This window comes from Xenopus laevis, chromosome 1S (genome assembly GCF_017654675.1).
Source record: "Xenopus laevis strain J_2021 chromosome 1S, Xenopus_laevis_v10.1, whole genome shotgun sequence".
Classification (NCBI taxonomy): Eukaryota; Metazoa; Chordata; class Amphibia; order Anura; family Pipidae; genus Xenopus; species Xenopus laevis.
The window spans coordinates 56,645,543-56,667,076 of NC_054372.1; the positions used below are offsets into that span (position 1 = coordinate 56,645,543).

Sequence of the window (21,534 nt, forward strand, 5' to 3'; positions counted from 1 at the left end):
GTCCAAAATACATACCATGGCCAGTATTACCAGACAACGGTAACCCTTTTTATTGTTTCTACAGGGATAAAAACTTCATTACCCAGGATACATGCAGGGCCAATGAAGACTCAGCTTCCCTTCCTTACACCAACTTGGCCAGTATAAATAGATGGAATAAAAGTCTGATAGAAACAAATAGCACGAGGAAACATTCAGAGAGACCAGTAAGAAACAGCAAATTATATAGCCTAGACTCCATGGGAACAGACAGTTCCTATGACATTGGTACCCAAACTCAGAGATGCTTAGAGTCATGGCTGAAGACTAGAGCCCAAGCCTCACCATAACTTAACTAATCAACGGCTGGACCCCCAAGGGGAGGGTTCCTTGGTGGCATGGTTAACCAGTGTCTTGTTTTTGAGAGGTGGCTGAATACTGTAAATCTTTGAACCCCCTGGTACATTCTTTAGATATTTTTAGCTCCAGATCCATCAGAACAGCCACTGTCAACTTGCAGTATTCAAACCAGAAGCCTATATTATATACAATGATAATCTGCCTGTAAGAGGAAAGGATTTCGCTAGCACAAGTTGATCGTTATATGGATACTCGGGCGTTCGTTTCTATCGACGGAAATTGGCTAACATGTGGGTACACTGATCGCTCATTCTGCAGCAAACGAGAATGGCAAATAAAGACAGACAGAAAATGCAACTGTGCCACTGAATGTTTGTGGGTTTTGCTATAATAAATAGATGTCGGTTGGAGGCATTATGCAAACGAAATGTGCTGTTCATCGGCTTATATAACCCCTTACAAAAACAAACATGCTTTTCCACTATACTCCCCTGTTATTTATATGTCATCTACAGTATATGTTAAATACATGTGTTGTTTTCGTTATCAAATAAGGACATGTTTTTATTCTATTACTTATTTATTCATTTGTCTACACTGATGCATTATCACTTTCCCTCATAAAAAAAAACGTTTTTATGCCAAATAAATCCAAGTTTGGCCGGGACTTTTTCTTGTTGGGGTTTTGTCCCACAAAACAGCAAAAGAATAAATAAAGCCATCATTAAAGAATGATTGTACATTTTATTATTAAAAGCACAGGGCATCATCATTTATATGTGTATACATTCTACCAATTATTTAACAGTCAAATTGAATACAAATCCGATTTTTATTATTATTATTACCTTTTGATCCCTCTTATTAAACAGGAGAAAGAATTTGTCTGATCCCCAGTAGTGAGTGAGTGCAAGGAAGCTGCCATACATCCCACTGCTGGTCGCTCTGGAAGAGATTTTCCCACCCTGTACGCTTGCCTGTTGTTTAATACTGGTTTCAGTCTTGACTTTAAAAGAAAAATGACTTATCAGTGACCCCGGGTGAACTTGCGGTTGTATTTACAGCAAATGAAATTCAAGCCTTAACTATGCTTTTTTTTTTGGGGGGGGGGGGTCTTGTTCATAGCAAGACCTCTGTCCGCGTAAAACGCATTGCAGTCTGTAGCAGAGTGTCCATAGATTCGCAGGGCCCAATTTTACGCACCGATCCATATTTCTCAGACTTGCTCTATATCCATTTAATAATCTAGCACACACACACACATTACATTTTAATCCTTAATTCAGCATGGTTTCTTTAATCGTAGAAATTAACGGAGCACTATTTGCTGTTTTAAACCCTCAATAAAAAATGTCGGCTCGTGTATGTGCGTGATTGTTCGTGATTGTACGGGCTGTTGTGTATCGAACAATCTCCAATAAGAGAACCCTGGCTTTAATTTTGCTGGGAAGTGCCACCTAGAAGGCTAATGAATTCCCTTGGCTGATGTAACCTCTCACCCATCCATTTTTATGAGATTCTGCAGCTACTGTCTCATTTCCTTGATTCACTTTCATTACTTGACTAATCCCCTAGTACTGATTGTCTTATTAACTTTTCATGCTCTTTTTTATTAGTATTATTTCTTAATCATTTTTTTTTTCATAGTGTTTGCCAGATTTCACTAATGTTGTCCCTGTCAGCCTTTCTCAGTTGTCCTGACCCCCTGATCATTGTTTGCTCCCTAACCTGCCTCCCCTACCCTTGCCTCCTGCTCCTGATGTCTATCCCTGACCCCTCTCCCCCCTCCTGCTCTGCCTGAGTTTGGTGGAATCTCTCCTGACGTCACGCCCTTCCCTCTGCAGCAGGAGAAAGAGACAGGGGGAAAGAGAGAGAGAAAGAGAGGGAGAGAGAACTGTGAATAAGGCACCTCGCATCTCCCAGCTGGAGCTCCCAACCCACGGGAACTTGGGATATTGTCTTGGGTTGTTTCCCTTTGCCTTGGATTGTCCTTTTCCTATGCGCTTCTCTGGTTCCACAACCAAAAGTGCCTCCAGGATTTCTCTGCAGCAAGGAAAGCAGAGGGCAGAAAGCAGAGGGAATCTACTACTAAGTCAACCGGTAGGTACATAGCCAGGGGTCTCCCTCCTACCCAGACCCAATATAAAAGGATTTTTCATCCCTGTGGGCTATGGTCACCTTTCCACCTGTATTTCCAGCCATCTCTGTGTTGCAGTACTGCAATGCTTGGGCTGAGTTCTAGATAGAAAGGCTGCTGGAAATTGAATATTTCACCTATTAGACAAAAGAATGCAGTTTACATTTATTTCACATGGCAACTAACATCACAAGCTATTAGCCAATGCTAATCTGTAACGTGGTTGGGATTGTAAAAAGAGGTTTTGCGTCTCAGCGCAAGGCCTTGCATGGGGCAACTGCAATGTGAAACTTTCATTGCAATATATTTAAGAGCAGAGAACAATCTATATTACTCGGGGCGGGGGACACTTTGGGTAACGTTGTAACAGAAAACTAATCCAAATGGGTCCAGACAAGAGGATATGAGTGTATGAATCTGACTGTAGCAGAGGCATAAATGTAGCAGTAATGTGCTTCCCTTTCCTAAACCGAATGTTGCTAAACTTTTAGACTCGATAATATATTTTCAAACACACCCGCACTGTAATTCAGCAAGGCTATTGCAATTATCGGGGGAGTAAATTCGCATATTGAATCTGTTTTCTTGTAAAACACTTTCAGTTTCAAGAGACTTTTGCATCTAGGAATCTTCTATCAGGCTTTGTTTCTATTTGGGCCCTGGTATGTTGTTACAAGTATTTCCAGATGAAAAAGCCCCAGTCAAACGGAATAAAAGTCACTCTGTGCTTGTAGAGTAGCGACTAAAATCAGAAAAGTAAACCTTCTAAGTGAGCTTTAGGCCTACACGCTCTCTACCTCAACTGGAACTTTCTACCAAAGGGAACTGCACTAATGGCTGTTATTATTTGGTTTTACCCTGCGACGACATTAGCTGTGAAAAATACAGGCATGTGTAGATTTATTAGAAATAGATAGATAGATAGATAGATAGATAGATAGATAGATAGATAGATAGATAGATAGATAGATAGATAGATAGATAGCCGTCCCCATAATAAACTGAAAGTGTATTAATCTTCTATCTATGTCTATCTATATTTCTCTCTCTGTGTAATTTGATATGACATTAATTAATAAACTTAACACCAGTGCATAAAATAAAAGTATTGGAAAATATGTCTGCCTGTTCTGTATCTGTCTATCATCTATCTATCTATCTATCTATCTATCTATCTATCTATCTATCTATCATCTATCTATCTATCTATCCTATCTATATGGGTATTATATGTATCCATTATCTTTACTCTATCTGTATCACCTTATAAACATTTATCTATCATTCAATCACAAACGTTAAACTGAGACTGTAGAGCAATATTGTTTGTGGTGGAATTTAAGATCATGTTTTTAAATTCTATATTTGGCTGTATTTTAATATGTATTAGAATAGTTGCTGCCTAGATAGACAGACGATAGATAGATAGATAGATAGATAGATAGATAGATAGATAGATAGATAGATGATAGATATATGACAGATAGAGATGACAGAATGTGCTGATTAAATCCCCATTCTTTATAATAGTATAATTTATTAAAGGTCCATGGGTTGGGGTCAGGGGGGCTCCATCAAGCAGACGCTAGCTAATCATTGAGGCAGTGCAGACATTAGAAAGAAAAAGATTACAGAGATGATGACATGCAAATTTCCACCCAAATTATCATAAGTAAACATTTCAATCCTGGGCTAATAAAATCCCATCTGTGTTACTTCATATCGAGTTAGTAGGGAGCTGTGATAATGAATTCTGTAATATCTTCCGGACAGACATCTCAATCAGTTACTAATCCTGCGATTTTACTGCAGAATCACTCAGATCTGGGGCAGCCAAACGCCTGCTCCCTGGCACAGATCTGGGCAAAGGAAACTGCACCAGCACCGAGGCAAATGGGAGCAAATAGTAAACAGAGGGGAAGGTGGGAGTGAGCTGGGGGGGGGGCTGCAATTGTCCTTCTTGTGCCTCAGAATAGTATCCACTTGCTTCAATCGCTTGCTCCTGTCACACTCCATTTCGGCAGCAGCTCAATTATTGGCCTGATCACAATGAAGATAAAACTATCATGCCAGCACTGGAAGAGAAATAATCCACGTTAATATAATGATTTTGCGCAAGTGATCTTTATGGGCGAATCACATAAATGCGCCCTAGCCTGTGTGCTTTAAATTAGCTCAAATAAGCGCACAGGCGATTTTTTTGGTGTACAAACGAAATTGTTTCATTTCATTGCACACTTGCACGTTAATTCGGGATTGGACCGATTTACAGTGTAGGTGAAAGCTTATTATTTAAAATCTAATTTCGCACTGGCTTGTAGATGTGGTAGGGCTTCCTATAATTAGCCAATGTCTAATTACTAAAGGTAATTACATAAATTAATGATGAGGAATGCAGGAGGATGCACAATATACTATTGTTCTTGGTACATTTATTGTGCTGTCATACTGAGGATGCTGCAGTCAGTTATATCACAATGTATTTACTGGTGACTGATTCCTAATTGCACCCCAAAAATCCTTACATGCTGTCATTCCAATCTTCTTTTTATAGTCACACATCTCGGCATACATATAAAGCATGTGAGCTATTTAATAATCTATTGTTTAGTCATTCCTAAAAGGATATAAAACCTATATCTGCAATGCACAGGATATATGACCTGTATATCCAATGTTTGTCTGCAGGAATGGGGAAATAGCACAGATGTAAAGCAATGGGCGTTATTCACTCGGTGGTTATATTTCCTCGTAATCTTTCCTTTTTCCGTGGTAAAGATGCATAGAGTTTTTCCACTACCATCTGGCATTAACGAAATTCCCTTTAACAAAAAGGAACGGACATAGAGCGTGACACTGATCCATAATAATTATTACTAACTTATCCATGATTTACCTATAAAATGAGCTGGGAAATTTTTCACCAATAAAATGAGCCAGCAATTTAGATCGTTAGTATTAGCGCCTCTGGAGTCGTGTTCTACATTAGAGTAATCAAATACAAGAGTCCTCTGTATTAGACACCCACTGGTGTCTAATAAAAGGGCAGCCAAGTATGGAGGTTTACTTTGAAAGCAGGAAGTTAAGTTGCAGGTAAAACCAAGTCCCTTTGTAAAATGTATAATGAAGCAATAGAATTCTTAATGAATCAGATAAAATTGAGCATAGGACTGGCCAGATATGGGATGACTTTGACGTAGTTGGCCAGCTTAAATATATTGCAATATATGGACAAACAATCCCTGTTTTGTTTAAAGGGTAAGGCATTTTTTAGTAGCAGTATGCACAAAATGTCGCTGTCTTAAATATATTGATAATGGGTTGAGTGCAGAGGACTCTTGTATTTGACTATATGTATTTTGTGGTCACACCCTCATTGCACCCCCGCCTAATGGTTTTAAAAAATAATGGTGAGCACAACTTTCCCTTGTTTGCTACATTAGAGTAAAACATAAGCATTATATTGCCCACCTATAAAATGGAAAACATTTATAACTGTATTATATAACACTTATTTTGTGTTGTCCATTACATATCTGCAAATAAATCTGTTAATCCATTTTTTTTTCCTATTTATTTTCAAATAATAAATCCTGGCCTGGCCTGATGTTCATTTAATTTTTCTCGTTATTTGGCCTAATGTAAAATAAATTTTTAAAAAATCAGCCACCTGTTCAAATAAAATAAAATAACATTGTCTTCTTCATTGACTGCCTTTTATTGTGTGTCTTTAGTGTTAGGTTCTGCACACATTGTTTATGAAGCAATTAATTACATAATTAAGATCTTATGTTATCAGTCTGTACGACTGTGGTTGAATACAACGGAATTCTATATTTGTGCCTCTTTTCTCTCGCAGGTAACAGAATGGACAGCAACTGCCGCAAACTGGTGACAACCTGTGTCCAACTAGGTGAGCCATTCCCCATTCCTTTGTGTAGGGATTAGGGAAGATCTGGAGGGTTAGAGATTAGGTAGAAAAGGTGCACATTTGTTTTTCATTTCATTTGCTTTTTCATTTCATTTGCAACCATTCCACCAAAAAAAATAAAAATAAAAATATTGATAGAAACGGTTTCGTGTGTTCTTTTAACAGTAAATATAATAATGCACCGCTCACAAGACTTTTAAATCCAACAGGTGATTTATTTGGGAACAAGCCAAACGTTTCGGCTGGATCCCCAGCCTTTGTCTAGTATAGTTAGGATCTCATTGTCATTTTTACGCAAAGAAAACTGAGGAGTAGAACTCAGAGTTACAACATTTGCTTTATGTTAGTTGTGGTCGTAACGTTGTTCCTGTGTGTGATTGCAGGAGTGCAGCCCTCGGCAGTGGAGTGTCTCTTTTCTAAGGAGTCTGATATGAAGAAGGGGGGTTTTCCTGCTGCAGATGGAACCGAAGGAAACCGCAAGGAAACTGGAAAACGGTTTAGCCGGATTCACCAAAGTGGCAGTGGTAAGGCCTTGCTTTGTCTTGAATTGAGTGTGGGATCAGGGTGCAATGATTACTTTACAGGGCTAAATAAGGAAGTTCAAATAATATAAATTGATGTAAAATGGTATGCAGGGTTATTTCATAGAGGTACATATTTAGCTTTTGAGTTACTTTAAACCTTGCAGCTAAAAATGTTCATTAGACGCGGCGACTGAAGGGACTGACCTCCCTGCGATTACTGGTCCCCAGCTGTAAGATCGCTTTGTGCTGGGACCAGACCAGCAGTTCATTTTTGTGATAAACTGATAAATTAAGGGCCTGGTATGTTGCCTCTTAGCCATGATCTTAAAGCGCCCTCTGGTGGCAGGCAAATGAAGGGCAGGAATGAATGCTAAAGTTTGGTGATGTCCAACCTGCAATAGTTAATCATCTGGTGGGATTACTTTCTGAGATTGGGATCCCGTTTGCAACCTGTACAAAGAGGAAAGCTGGGATCTGAGAGTTGTAGGTCAGGCTATATCAAAAAGGTTTGGCACCAGCCTTACATATGGAGAGACTAAGGCAATGGGCACACAGACTTTTGGTTCTGGCTGTTGTCAGTCTGCGTATTTCTGCAGGCTGAGAGAAGCGGATCTGCTCAGTGTCCCTGCTCCATTGATTTGAAACCTATCAGCCTGTGTGCTGTCACACAAAAACAGTAAAGCTGAAGCTGAGCTTAGTATTTGGGCTGACCTCAGCCTGTGTGATGAGAATCATAAAAGTCGTACACTAAATTACCCAAGTAAATCATTATAACATGTAGATTCGTGTACAAGGTTTCTGGCAAAGAATGAATTAATAGCTTCATTACAAGAAGGTTACTGTATGTAGGTGGCAGGTGGCAGGAGGTGACCCTATAGCAATATAAAATTTAGAAGGTTCTTATCTGGGTATTCTATCCTGAATCACAGACTGGACATGGATTGGGATTTCCATGTCATTTATGGCAGTTCATAGAAATAGGAAGCCTGAATTATTATTATTTATATTTCTTTGTACTGTAGTTCAGGAGTAGTTCACCTTTCACAAGACACACCAGCACAACATGGATAACTCCAGCAGGATTTGACCTTGCTCGTTTATTTGCGGATGCAACGTTTCGGGGCGTGACCCGCCCCGAAACGTTGCATCCGCAAAAAAGGTCAAATCCTGCTGGAGTTATCCATGTTGTGCTGGTGTGTCTTGTGTCTATACTGCTTCCGAGGTTGTCCAATTCCTCTAAACATCTAGCACCTGGAGTTCGTTTGACTTCGGACGGCCAGGGTGTGCGAGAATAAGTTTTTCTTTTTTGTAGTTCACCTTTCAAACACTTTTCAGTTTCATTGTTTTCATATTGTTCACCAGAAACAAAGACTTATTTCAATTGCTTTCGTTTTTTCCTAAACTGAAGTTTAAAATATAATGTTTGTGTCGCTGGCGTCTCAGTCTGGCAGCCCAGTGATCCAGGAGCAGATTCTGAACTGTAACAATTGGATACATTTAGTAGCTACATGAGTTGATACATTTATCCGAGTTGTGTTTGGAATATTAGCAACTATTGTATCAATTTTAACAGCTGCCTTTAATGAAACTCAGGGATGCTGCTCAACAGGGACAAAGGTAAAAAATGTATCAGTTTAAAACCGCTTCAGAGTCGGCGACCCCCCCAGAGCTGCTTTAGAGTATGAAAACTGAAGTTTTACAAAAGATCACAAATAGAATATAGAAAGTAACTGGAAAAATCTTTATTTCTGAAAACAACTAAAGTGGGAAAAGTTTTGAAGGTGAACAACCCCTTTAAATGGGTGGTTCACCTTTATGTTAACTTTTAGTATGTTATAGAACTTTTAAATTGGTCTTCATTATTTTTTTTTATAATTTTTTCCAGCTTTCAAATAGGGGCCACTGATTCCATCTAAAAACAAATGCTCTGTAAGGCTACACATGTATTGTTTTTGAAACTCATCTTTTTATTCAGGACTCTCCTATTCATATTCCAGTCCCTTTTTTAATTCAATGCATGGTTACTACTGTAATTTGGACCCTAGCAACCAGACTGCAGAAGTTGCAAACTAGAGAGGTGCTGAATCAAAAACTAAATAACTCAAAAACTACAAATAATAAAAAAATGAAAACCGATGGCAATTTGTTTCAAATTATCACTCTGTACATCACACTAAAAGTAAATTCAAAGATGAACAATCCCTTTAAGGGTACTCTGCTTAAATTTATAAGATACTGAAGGGAAAATACCATTGTTGTAAGATTAAAAAAAAGTAACATACTTTGTACCATAAAACAGCCCATGCTCATGTGACATGCCAGCTGTACCTGCTATTATGAAGCAGTTAGTGAGCCCTATTAGTAGTTACCTTGCCTATTTGAGATTATGTTAATGGTCATTTTGCTTTGCCGTATAATCCTTTAATAATCTCTGTTCTGTGACGCCATACCAGCAAAGTAGGCTCATTTTCACCTAATCCCATTTTTAACTATAATCATTGGCCGCCCTATACGTGGTATTATAATCTACATTTCTGCCAAAGTCACAGCATTTATAAGCTCAGAACATTCACCCAATCTCTTTGACAGTGATAAAAAAAAGACTTTGAAATCCACAATATATAAAGAGAACTGAGAATATTCCACCTTAATAGATGATTTCATATTAAAGTGGGTGCAGAGGGAAAATCGTATGTTTAAAATTAAAACTTCTGCTTTTTAAATGGAAATAAATTGTTCATAGTAATATGTTCACATATAATACCATATATGTGTGTGTCATGTGACTACCTGTATGGCTGTTTTTCTGTATAGTGTCCATATATGTAATGGTTGGTGTCACTAGTAAATGAGTTATTTCTGGCTAACTAAGCGCATCCTTGTTTTAAAAGCAAATGTGTGGATAAAATAATTTTGGTTCTTTTTTTTCTCCCCGTTGCAATAATATATGCAAGAATTGCTTGATGACTCCAGGGAACAGGAGATGTGCAAGGAGAGCCTCTCCGTGAGCAGGAATATACTAATGGAACAATCTCATGTCTGCTTAATCCTGCGTAAAAAGAATTGTCTTTTGCTTAATATTGACTGAATAGGTAATTAATGGCTCTCCATCAGGGACTGGGCAGTAATGTGAATGGCAGAATCAAGAGACAGGGAGACTAGCAGGAAGGCAACGATTTATCCCTCAGGGGCATCTAAATGCAATAACTGGCAAATACTAGTGTGCAGTGGGTTTGGGCAAACACATACAGGGCAAAGAAATACTATTAAGTCCCTATTTATCTGTGTATAGCCCAGCACTGGGCAATTCCTCATTCACTCTCACAAATTAGTGCCACATGGGTGCCTAGATCTCTAACTAAATATTGTATTAATGGAAGAAATCAGTGATATGGAAGAATGCCCAAGGTTTGCGCTTGGATTTACAGTGAATAGCAAGGTGTCTGGGTATACTGCCAATGGGTACGGTTCAAAGGCTATGGCCATTAGCTGGTTTTGTAAATTAGGGTTATAATGTTCACTAAAGGGGTTCTCAGCCTATAAACTTCTTCTTTTTGCGCAATGAAAAGAAGTCAGTTGTCCTCCACGTCTCGCTTTCTGCTGCATTGGTTCAGGAGTCAGAACCGGCAGTGCAAATATACAACTAGACGGGCACTGTTTTCATTAAAGCTAAGGTTCTTCATAATTACATTTTCTTTCATGATGAAGAAAAATAATTTGGGTGTGGAGATACCCTTTAAAAAATGTAATTGTTTATAGTTAATGTTTGATCTTACTCCTTTAGAGAAGTATATGAAGATACAATGTATGTATTTGTAGAATAAAGAGAAAAAAATTGTAGTTTTACCTTTTACCTTCAGAGAGGCAGAAATCCGAATATTATGGTAAATGTTATATGCTGACTGATAACCGGTTCAAACCAACCCAGTGCCACTCACATTTAAGGAGTAAGGACTATTAGAAACCTTCACATTCTCATAGACCTTTTAGCATAAATTTTGTTAGAACAATATACCTCCCTTAGGATCAACCATATCATAAGGCTTATATCACCTTAGCCCTGATGTTTATATGTAAGATCCAAGCAGAGTTCTAGAAGATTTCCTTTGTGCATATGTACTGTACTGTATATAGCAACAGTGGGGTTGTAGATATTCTCCTATTCGTAGTGACTGTTACCAATCATCTATTTATTTGATTGATGGATGTGACTCTTTATACATTTGTCTTGCACTGGTCGGTTTAGTTTATACAGAACGCATATGCGATCTGGTAATATATATGTAGATATTTGTAATAATAAAATCAAGACATTTCGCTATACTTTTTTTTTTATATTGCTTCTGATTCATTTCATTTTGCAAATCAAAACGTGCACTTGAAAATATGAATCGAATTCTTTCTATATGCAAATTCTTTTATTGATGTAAATATAGTGATAATAAATATTCACCTATTTATGAATGAGTGTAGGTTGTGATATACCATCTAACCAAAGGGCCATACAATGTTACAATCACATTGACATTTATTCACCTGTAAGTTATTATTGCTAAAATTAACAATTTACGATCAATTTCATTAAATATTATAATTTAGCTCTAAGATATGTCTTCTGTAGGATTCGCTGCTTCACAAGTCACTAATGATGGTTTCAGAATGCAGTTCTATTAATTTGAATAGAAAACGGTTGCGGTGTAAATTAGCATCTTGGAAATATATTTACAAAAATTGTGCTTTAAAATATTATTTGCAATGGTTCAGTGTGGTAATATAAACTTTTATATAGCTTTTACCTTTAGCTAAAGGCCTTTAATTGTCCTATGGACACTGGTAGGTGATATAACGATATATATCTATTTACCTATCTATCCATATTTTTTGCCATATCGTATAGATATTATTTATGTGTATTAGATAAGCATAAAGGGGAATGTAAAGAATTGGAGCTGAAATTATATAAAGTAATTAAAATGTATTTTTTTTTTGCTTTTTCTTTTCCCATTCCCCTTTCCCGTGCGTGTGTGTGTTTAATTGTGTAGAGTAGTACATATATAGGTGGATAGAGAGAAGGAAAAACATACGCACCCTCAGCTCTGGTCTGTAGAGTCCCAGAAGACTGGGCTGGTGCCCCCTGTCACACACACCTATAATAATCTATGCTAATAGAGCACCGGTTAGTGATGTAAATGATCAAAATTAGCCATTATACTCTCTCCAGATTTTCCCACCCATTTTGAGACCTCCCTCTCCTGATCCCCCACTCACCTAAGATATATAGTTAATAAACAAATAGTTCAAGATTGATCCAGAATCACGTTGACTTGGTTATAGGTCATCAACAGCAGAGTGGAAAAAATGGAAATATTTACTTTCACTGTATACTTTATCATCTGGTGGGAATTAAAGGAAATTCAATAAGAAAAATGACAAGGACCAGCCTAAACCCCTATTTAAAAGACTTAGGCAAATGAGAGTCTTATCAGATTAAAAAGCACTAGAATTGGAAGTGCATTGTCTCTGCCGAAACGCTGTGGGGTCTGAGAGAGATTCTGGGCCAAATCTTAGGCTAAGGCCACACTAGGCGATAGCGCCGCGATTTGATAAAAAAAGCACCATTTAGGCATCAGATAATGAAAGGAATTTAAATTAATTTAACCTAATGTTATTTCTCATTGTTTGACTGCCAAGGGGCAGATGTAGAGGAAAGAATTGATAGTTGATATGAGTACAGATATAAGTACAGATAGATAGATGATAGCTAGATGATGATAGATAGATAGATGATAGATAGATAGATAGATAGATAGATAGATAGATAGATTGATAGATAATATATAGATAGATAATAGAGAGATAGATAATAGAGAGATATATAGATGATAAATGGATGGATGGATGATAGATATATAGATGATATATTGTTTAGTGTAAATATAAGGCCTTATATAACTGACTGCAAATGGAAAAGACATTTGTATCTCTTTCTCGGAGACAAGTTTTGGGGGTAAATAAATGAGAGTGTAGCAGTCTTCAGATTCCGTCCCTACCTACAGGTGTAAATTTGCAAATCAGTAATTATTATTTATTTTTTTTATGACCTTTGGCGAGACTTTTTTAATTGTAAATATCCGGACTGTATAAAGAATGTAACAGTATATAGAAATTGTTACAACTTTCTCAATAAAAACAAAGCAGCTTCCCCGTATAGCAATGCAGTTGTGAAGATCCCCTATTTTTCTATGGTAGAACATGAATCTCCTTGCCATTTCCAAGTCTTCTATCACATTCAGCCGGGTGTGATCTTGCAGGAGTGATCTCCCCGCGCGCTTCTATCTGTATTGCACCAACTGCTTGGGGATGTCAAGCTTAGAGCCCGCCCTTACCTACTGCCGATTGGCCACTATTATTACAATCGCCACGCCCCTGGAGACCACGTTGCCGGTCGATATCCTCCGATTGGCCAATACGAGCCCTGCAGGACGGACGAGCCCGTTAGGGAGGGGGCGTGATAGCGGCCGGTGACGTCACAGTGCTAGGGTAGGACAAATGTCTGATGTGACAGGGTTAGTCAAATAGGGAAGCGGCTGAGCCTTCGCCTGGGTCTCCATTGCGCTGCTGTTAGTGAATAAGAGCAGCATCCCTTGTGCAAGTCCTGAGGCTGGATACAGTTTAATGCCCCAGCTCCAGCATGCAATGTGTGGCAGCTCTTTAGGAGGATTTCCTTGCAAGATCCTGTAGCAAGAAGCGGGGAGGGGAGCCCAGCAGCTTCATTATTACTCTAGTGGACCCAACAGGACTTACATGTAAGGCACCTTAAGCCTGCACTTAGCAAGGGACTTGCTGCTCACTAGCTCGCTCTCTTACATATCCTGTTGGACTCACAGTAGTGGGATTGAATTTCATTGCTTGTTGCGGCAGTTTTCATTCAGCTGTCTGATTATTGGACTTGGATATTTTGGGAGCCTACTGTATTCTATTTCTACCCCCACCATCCTCCATGAACTCTATGAAAGAGCCTTTACATTTGGATCATTTGGCTGGGAGTAAAGTGGCTGCAACTTCATCCCATCACCAGCACCAGCAACACCACCAGCAGACAGTGACCCTTGTATCCATGGCTTCATCTTTGGGTCAGCGCTCTGGCGAGTGTAAGCCAAGGCTAGAGGTGCACACCATCTCAGACACCTCCAGCCCAGAAGCTGCAGGTAAGAACATGGGCCAGCCACAAGAGAAAATGAATGGCCTCTTGTCACTTGCTTTCTTTTCTTTTTTTTTCCTCTTCATTTATTGTGTTTTTTTCCAACAAATACATACATTGTATCTTCATATACTTCTTTAAGAAGTAAGATCTAACATTAACTGTAAATCTAACAACAACAAAAAAGTCACTTGCTTCCTTATTAAGTAAATGCAATCTTCATAGTGTAGTGAGCATGCTTTTTTTCTGGGGGACTGCAAATATGTCACGTCTTTGTAGGCTCCCTACAACTGCAAATAGCCTATTTCTTCCATTTTTTTGTGTGTGCGCGTTTTATTTTCATTTATTCCTTTGTGCAAAAACTCTAGTTCCACACTATCCCCTTACACGGTAGCTCTCATTTTCCCATTTACATTAGACTTTGTGACAAGCAGCATGAGCACATACATCTACCCAGGGCATTTTTTTCTAATTTTGTATCCCCAGTGTGTGATCAGATACCAAGTTTAGAAATGACAGGCCCATATATTGTTCTCTCTCCTATATATAAGTGTATATCTATCTATCTATCTATCTATCTATCTATCTATCTATCTATCTATCTATCTATCTATCATCTATCATCTATCTATCTATCTATCTATAGTTCTGTTATGGTGCACACAAAAAACATAAGGAAAAATGCCTGGGTGCTGGTAAGATTGTTGCAACATATTAAGTTTTAGAAAAACAATCGCACTCACAGGTCTTGTGAAAAATAAGTGGGTTTATTTAACGTTTCGGTCCCTACATCGAAGCCGTCATCAGGAAGTGAAAATAATGCATAATACCAGCATAAAAAAAAATATATATATATATATATATATATCTATATATATCTATATATATATATACTGGGGATTCATACAGAGAGAGCAGGAATACTGTTAACAGTTCTGCAGGTAATTAGGTGAAACAAATGACTATGGGTCGCTTAATAAAGTCTTCAGAATGACTGCAGATAAATGAAAAGAACAGGAGGGACTTGGGAATTGTTTTATTATCCCCAGGGGGGGAATAGTGCCTCCTGGTCGTTTGTAAATTCAAACACTAAACTAGTCCATATATTGTAAGTTTGAATAGAGCAACGAGATTTGCATTGGTGCCAGTTGTTTTGTTTGAATTCATTCTCACAATTTCTAAAATTTCACAATTTCTAAAAAAAAACAAAGAAAAACAATGAAAGATCTATTATAAATTGACAAGGAGCCACGTGACACAGTAAAGGAGAGACATTTGCATTCATTGTGCTCACAGTTGTGGGAATGGGAAATAATACCTGGTTGCATCCATTAAAAGGAAACACTTTTTATCCTTATTAATTTATACTTGAAACACCGTTTTGAAACACAAAACGGTGATAGAAAGTTGCCATTTGGAAGTTGAGCCGTTTGTTACATTGTGATTCGTTTTGTCGCATTTCGTGAGAATAATCAGATGTGAATGAGAAATGGTCGCGCTTACTGTGTAGGTAGGTGCCGTAGGTAAAGGCAGGCCGGCTGTGAGCTGTTTCTTATCGTACAACTCCTATTTACTGGGGTTAATACAAACAAGTCAAACCGAAGGAAGGGAGATTCAAACTGAGCCCAGAGATGGGAAGTGTGTGAAATCGATTTGCCGCTGTACGAAAGTGAAATCCGAGTTTAGGCGCATGTTATGTTTTGTAAATTTGCGATTCTGAGCAATAAATAATAACAATATTAATAGCCACTGTTTCTTTCCTCCTGACAGATAAAGACAAAAGCCACCAGAGCAAGAACGAGGACAACAGTACAGATGATCCCTCCAAGAAGAAGAGGCAGAGGCGACAGAGGACTCACTTCACCAGTCAGCAGCTGCAGGAGCTGGAAGCGACTTTCCAGAGAAATCGTTACCCCGACATGTCCACCAGGGAGGAAATCGCAGTGTGGACCAATCTGACAGAGGCCAGAGTCAGGGTGAGTACAGACAGTTTCCAGCTATAGTCCATATATTCATTTTCTGCTTGTTTTCACAACACTGAGGATTCAACTGCACTTTTTAGAACGTCAGCACCTTTGTAGAAACCTGATATAACATTAAATACATCATTTCTTTCCTTTGTAATGATTCCATTCCGTGCCAAGGCTGACACTCTAGCACAGGGATTTGGTGGAGGCCTTGGAAATACCTTGCGATTGAAATTAAAAAAAAAATCCACCTTTTTATTGATTACTTCCGGTTCCGAAATATAGTTTCGCTACAGTCAAGCGATTAGAAAATAAATAACATTATTCACCATATAGCGGCCCATATGTCACCTACTGTAGAAAAAAATCAAAGTAAGAGTCTGTATTTATTAGTGGAAGGATTTCTTTTTAAACAGACCTTTCCTTTTTTCATTGCCCTGTACAGCGAGAAAAGAAAACAAATGCTGTTTTTTATTTATCAATTTATGTCTGAATTTGTGTTATACAAAGGGCATCAACTTGGCTTGAATTCTAGTGTTCCATTCGTGTTTATTATATATTATATATATAGACCGCTTTGTAGTTTACATCTGGGGCGCAAGAGTTATTGGTGCGGTGCTTGGGTATCTGGGTGCCACAGTGAATTCTCAAGGATTCATTTCACAATCCGTGGTACCGGTTTGCCCCTTTGATATTTGCAATAGGACACGCGTTCAAAGGCCTCGGTAAATGATATATACTCAGTCTACACAGGGCACAGGCAATTTTTACTTGCACATAATCTCAGCCTTGGGAAAGATAAGATTTTTATTGTGTCCAAACACGGACCCTGCATGAAAAACAGCCTTGGACACAAATTGCGCTATTCTTTGGTTTTGCAAATATTAACACAACAAGAATAGGTTGTAAAATGGAAAATCAACGGACAGATCCCAGAGCCAGGCAGTGTGTAATATAAAAATGGCAATTAGTCACAGCACACGTCGGTAATATTCTCTAAATTAGATAAACAGTATTATACTTACTTATCATCCACAATTGTTCCATAGGATTTTGTTAATTTAATTATTTTCCATTTGCATGTGCTTTAAGCATATATATATACTGAAGCAGGCTGTGGAAGCTCAACTTTTATTTGCATAGGTGTTAGAGCTCTAAAAGCGGCCGAAACGTTAATATAGAAGATAATTCAATAACACACAATGTATAGATGTGTGTGTGTGTGTGTGTGTGTGTGTGTGTGTATATATATATATATATATATATATATATATATATATATATATATATATATATATATATATATTCCTTGGAATAACAAATAAACTTTATCTCTTTTTCACCATATTTTAAGACCTGTGAGTGCCTTGCTTTACATGATATTCTATATGACTTTTCTGCAGTGTGCACTCAGGCTTTTTCTCCAGTAAGTGAAGCTATTTTATATATATATATATATATATATATATATATATATATATATATATATATATATATATATATATATATATATATATATATATATATATATATATATATTAAATTTAGAAATTAATCATCCCAGGACCTTTATCAAGGATAACATCCAATGTGCAAAACAAGCTTTAAATGTATATATATACACTTTGTTAATTGATTACCAAGGACCAGAGCTATTTTATTTATATTTAATTATTATTTATGCATTCAGCAGTGTTCAGTACTTCCTGAGCTAAATAGTGCACAGTTTTCTGTATCGCAGATCTACAGAAACAGATTTGAACTGACCTCAGTTGAGAGGCTTTCTTTTTTTTATTATTTTATGAATAGATAGTTACATCAATAACATAATGTACAATAACAACAGAAAGTACATGCAAAAAAAATGCAATAATGAATAATGAATAAGGTAATTAATACAAGCATTCTTGATTTGAAATATTTTATTTGGTTTTCACAATAAACCATAAAAATCAATATGATAACAAATAGTATGCAGCATAAGAAGATTAATACAATGACATATGAAACAGAATGTATAATTTACAATGAAGTAATATGTAAAATAAAATAGAAACTAACAAGAACTATCACTAACTAAGCCAGTGGACGCATAGAAATACAAGCATTCTTTTTTTTTTTTTTTTATTCTTTTATAAATAGATAGTTACATCAATGACATAATGTACCATAACAACAAAAATACATGCAAAACAAAACAAATGCAATAATTAATAAGGTAATTAATACAAGCATTCTAATATATTAGCATTCTAATATATTCAGAGAGGGTTTCTTGGTGCAGTGAAAGCAAGCATTTTATCAGGGCTGTCAGATTAGTACCATTTTGGGAATGCAAGGGGTGCCTTAAAATGGCTAATGGGCTTCTCCTGCACTGAGTGTGAGGGATTAATGATAGAGTTGACAACGATGTACAATGTCCAACATGATTTGTATAAACAGGGCTCATTGAGGAACTGCTCAATACACAAAGTCGTACTGCGGGGGGGGGGGTGACTGGCCACTGAGACGCACAGATGTGGATTGGAGAGATGGGAGCAGATTGATAAGTGAATTCTCAATTGTCTGGAGGGAGGATCTAGGGATCTCATTTAGCACATAGTTAAAAGACAAGTCTTGCCAACAAGCCGGAGAGGACAAGTTGGGTCAGAAGTTTCTTTGAGTCACAGCAGATTAGCACAGGGGAGGATCTCTGAAGGGTTCATACCAGACAAACATTTGTTCTAATATTCTTCCTGAAAAAAAAACGACATACTGCTCCCTTGTCTCTGCTACAAATCCACCCAAACGCCTTGCTGACAGCAGCAGGCGATTTCTAAGGTGATGGCTGCAAACCTCATATAAAACCTGACACATGCCTAGTACTTGTTGTAGCACGGCCTCTGCTGCAAATATTGTTGCTGCTGTCGCTGCTGCTAATAAAAGGAATTACTCTGAAGTCATTTTACTTGTGTTGGCAGAGCTAAACATTCCAAAGCAGAAAATATAGAAACAGCATGCCAATGTACAGTATGTATATTTGTATTTATACTAGTGTATTTAGAATTCTATTATTATAAAAATTTAACTAAACCATAACTTTGGACATGAGCAAATCTGAATTTTGTTACAGTGGCACAACTAACCCAGACGTTCTCTATTCTGCCTCCTACAGGTTTGGTTTAAGAACCGCAGGGCCAAGTGGAGAAAGAGGGAGAGGAACCAACAAACTGAGCTCTGCAAAAACGGCTTTGGCCCCCAGTTCAATGGACTGATGCAGCCATATGATGATATGTACCCCAGTTACTCGTACAACAACTGGGCAACCAAGGGCCTGACTTCAGCCTCTCTGTCCACTAAGAGCTTTCCTTTCTTCAATTCTATGAATGTCAACCCACTGTCCTCCCAGAGTATGTTCTCCTCGCCCAATTCCATTTCTTCCATGAGCATGTCCTCTGGCATGGTCCCCTCTGCTGTTACTGGAGTGCCAGGCTCTGGTCTAAATAGCTTGAATAACCTGAACAATTTGAGCAACCCTTCCCTCAATACTGCAGTGCCAACGTCGGCCTGCCCTTATGCTCCCCCAACACCTCCCTATGTCTACAGAGACACATGTAACTCCAGCCTGGCAAGCCTGAGACTCAAAGCCAAGCAACACTCTAGTTTTGGCTATGTTCAAAACCCAGGATCCAACCTCAGCGCCTGCCAATATGCAGTGGACAGACCCGTGTGATACCTGTGTATATGTGTGAGCCTGTATATATACTGTCCTGTATGGGAAGTACTCTGAAACCTCTAAATCACATACCTGGGTCACTACCAAAAGAGATCAGACATGGAGGAACATGCAGAAACGCCAATTTTAATTGTTATTCCAGCGGATGTCCTGCAGTGAAACTAAAACAGACATTGTAATACTCCGAAATAGAGATCTGGGCACCAAAGACTGGACGTGGCATTTTAATATTATTTCTGGCTTGAATTTTCTTTTTTTTTAAATTTTAATTCAGCATCGATCGTCAAAAAAGGACTGAAAGGCTGTATATATATATATATATATATATATTGAAATGTCAAATTAATTTTATAAAAACGTCAGTAATATCTTTACAGTGTTAATAGCACACAATAGGTTTGAGATTAAAGCATGCAAACGAAAGCCCAGCAAGACGAATGTATATAATAAACAAGAACATTGTATTTCATAGAGATTACTGTCCTGGGGTGCCTCTGTATATAGGGTGCGCTCTCATCAATAATAAATTACTGAGCAATTGGTACCCTAAAGGGAGTAGTGAAAATGCTCAGCAAAATAATTAGACGAAGTCACCCACCAATATCCCGAGGACTCGAATTCCCTCCACGATTTCTTATTTTTTCCCCCCTGTGTAATCCCAACAAGGTCAACTCGCTGGACTTTTTAATAAATTCAGAAATGTCATTATTTATTTGTTGAATTCCATTCTGGTTCATATATAACCGAACTATCTTGGTTGTAAAATAAAACTAATGTATTGTTTTAAGGTTATTTGGCAAAAAAAAAAATAAGGGAAAAAAAATAAATGTATTTCTTTGGGAAAAAAATATTAACAGCCTCATGATTATGGGAATGTACATAAATACTGTCATCACGCCATATGCTCCTATTTGAATGCGTATCAGGTTTAATATACGGGTTTATTTTAACTCTTGGGCCCGGCGCCAGTTTTATTATAAGGATATAAAAAGTATTTGAAGAAGGTACTGAATACTTCGGTTAAATTGCAGACTAACTGGATCACACTTATGGGGGAGAAACATTTGATACAAAATAATTACAATTACATTTTATTTTATTTAATATATATTATATTATATACATTATATTTTATTTATATGTAAATTAAATGTTTCCTAAAATTTATATACATACACAGAGACAAAGACCGAAACGAATTTTGCTATAAAATAGAAATACACACATAAATTATAGTCGTTTTTTTTAATGAATACATATAATTAAATTTAAAATGTTATATTTACCTCGGTTGGCAAGAATATACAAAAGTTGATACTGTTACTCAGTAGTTTCCATAAAGGGTTGTACAGATGAAAAATAGTTGATGCGTTGAAATCGCAGTGTCTGTCTTGCTGGTCGCCCTGAGAGTTCTAGGGAGAAATCGCCGACGCCCTAATCCAGCAAGGAAGCCATTGTTCGTGAGTCAATACCCTGCCACGCTTGTTCCACAGAACTAAATCTGATCCCAGATTGATGGTGCTGTTTTATGATGAACGCTTGTACATTAACTAGAAGAGACTTTGGTAAGAACAGTTGTTGGAGTCAAAAGATCCCTAGCTCCTGTATTTCTCCTGCCTCTATGTTTGGGGGGGAAAAAAGAAGAGATGAGGGCAGACTGATTTGTGTATTGCAGGCAATCGAGTTTGGTGGCAGTCAGTTCCACCCAGGACATTAAAAG

The 21,534-nt window shown here is 37.7% G+C and overlaps 1 protein-coding gene across 3 annotated transcripts; it reads left to right on the forward strand.

The window, feature by feature from the left end:
• Nucleotides 1–2,222: 2,222 nt before the first annotated feature.
• Nucleotides 2,223–20,662, forward strand: pitx2.S (paired like homeodomain 2 S homeolog). Of its 3 annotated transcripts, XM_018232456.2 has the most exons (5): nt 2,223–2,439; nt 6,336–6,389; nt 6,791–6,931; nt 15,903–16,108; nt 19,254–20,662. In XM_018232456.2, exons 2-5 carry the CDS (start codon nt 6,344–6,346, stop codon nt 19,809–19,811), a joined length of 951 nt encoding a protein of 316 aa, XP_018087945.1. In that variant the 5' UTR covers nt 2,223–2,439; nt 6,336–6,343; the 3' UTR covers nt 19,812–20,662.
• Nucleotides 20,663–21,534: the final 872 nt, after the last annotated feature.

Bases quoted from the DNA above. Each gene is read 5' to 3' on its own strand.
- pitx2.S (XM_018232448.2), top strand. From the start codon at position 13,932: ATGAACTCTATGAAAGAGCCTTTACATTTGGATCATTTGGCTGGGAGT. The intron at 14,140-15,902 runs GTAAGAACATGG...TCCTCCTGACAG, and splicing joins CTCCAGCCCAGAAGCTGCAG to ATAAAGACAAAAGCCACCAG. The intron at 16,109-19,253 runs GTGAGTACAGAC...TGCCTCCTACAG, and splicing joins TGACAGAGGCCAGAGTCAGG to GTTTGGTTTAAGAACCGCAG.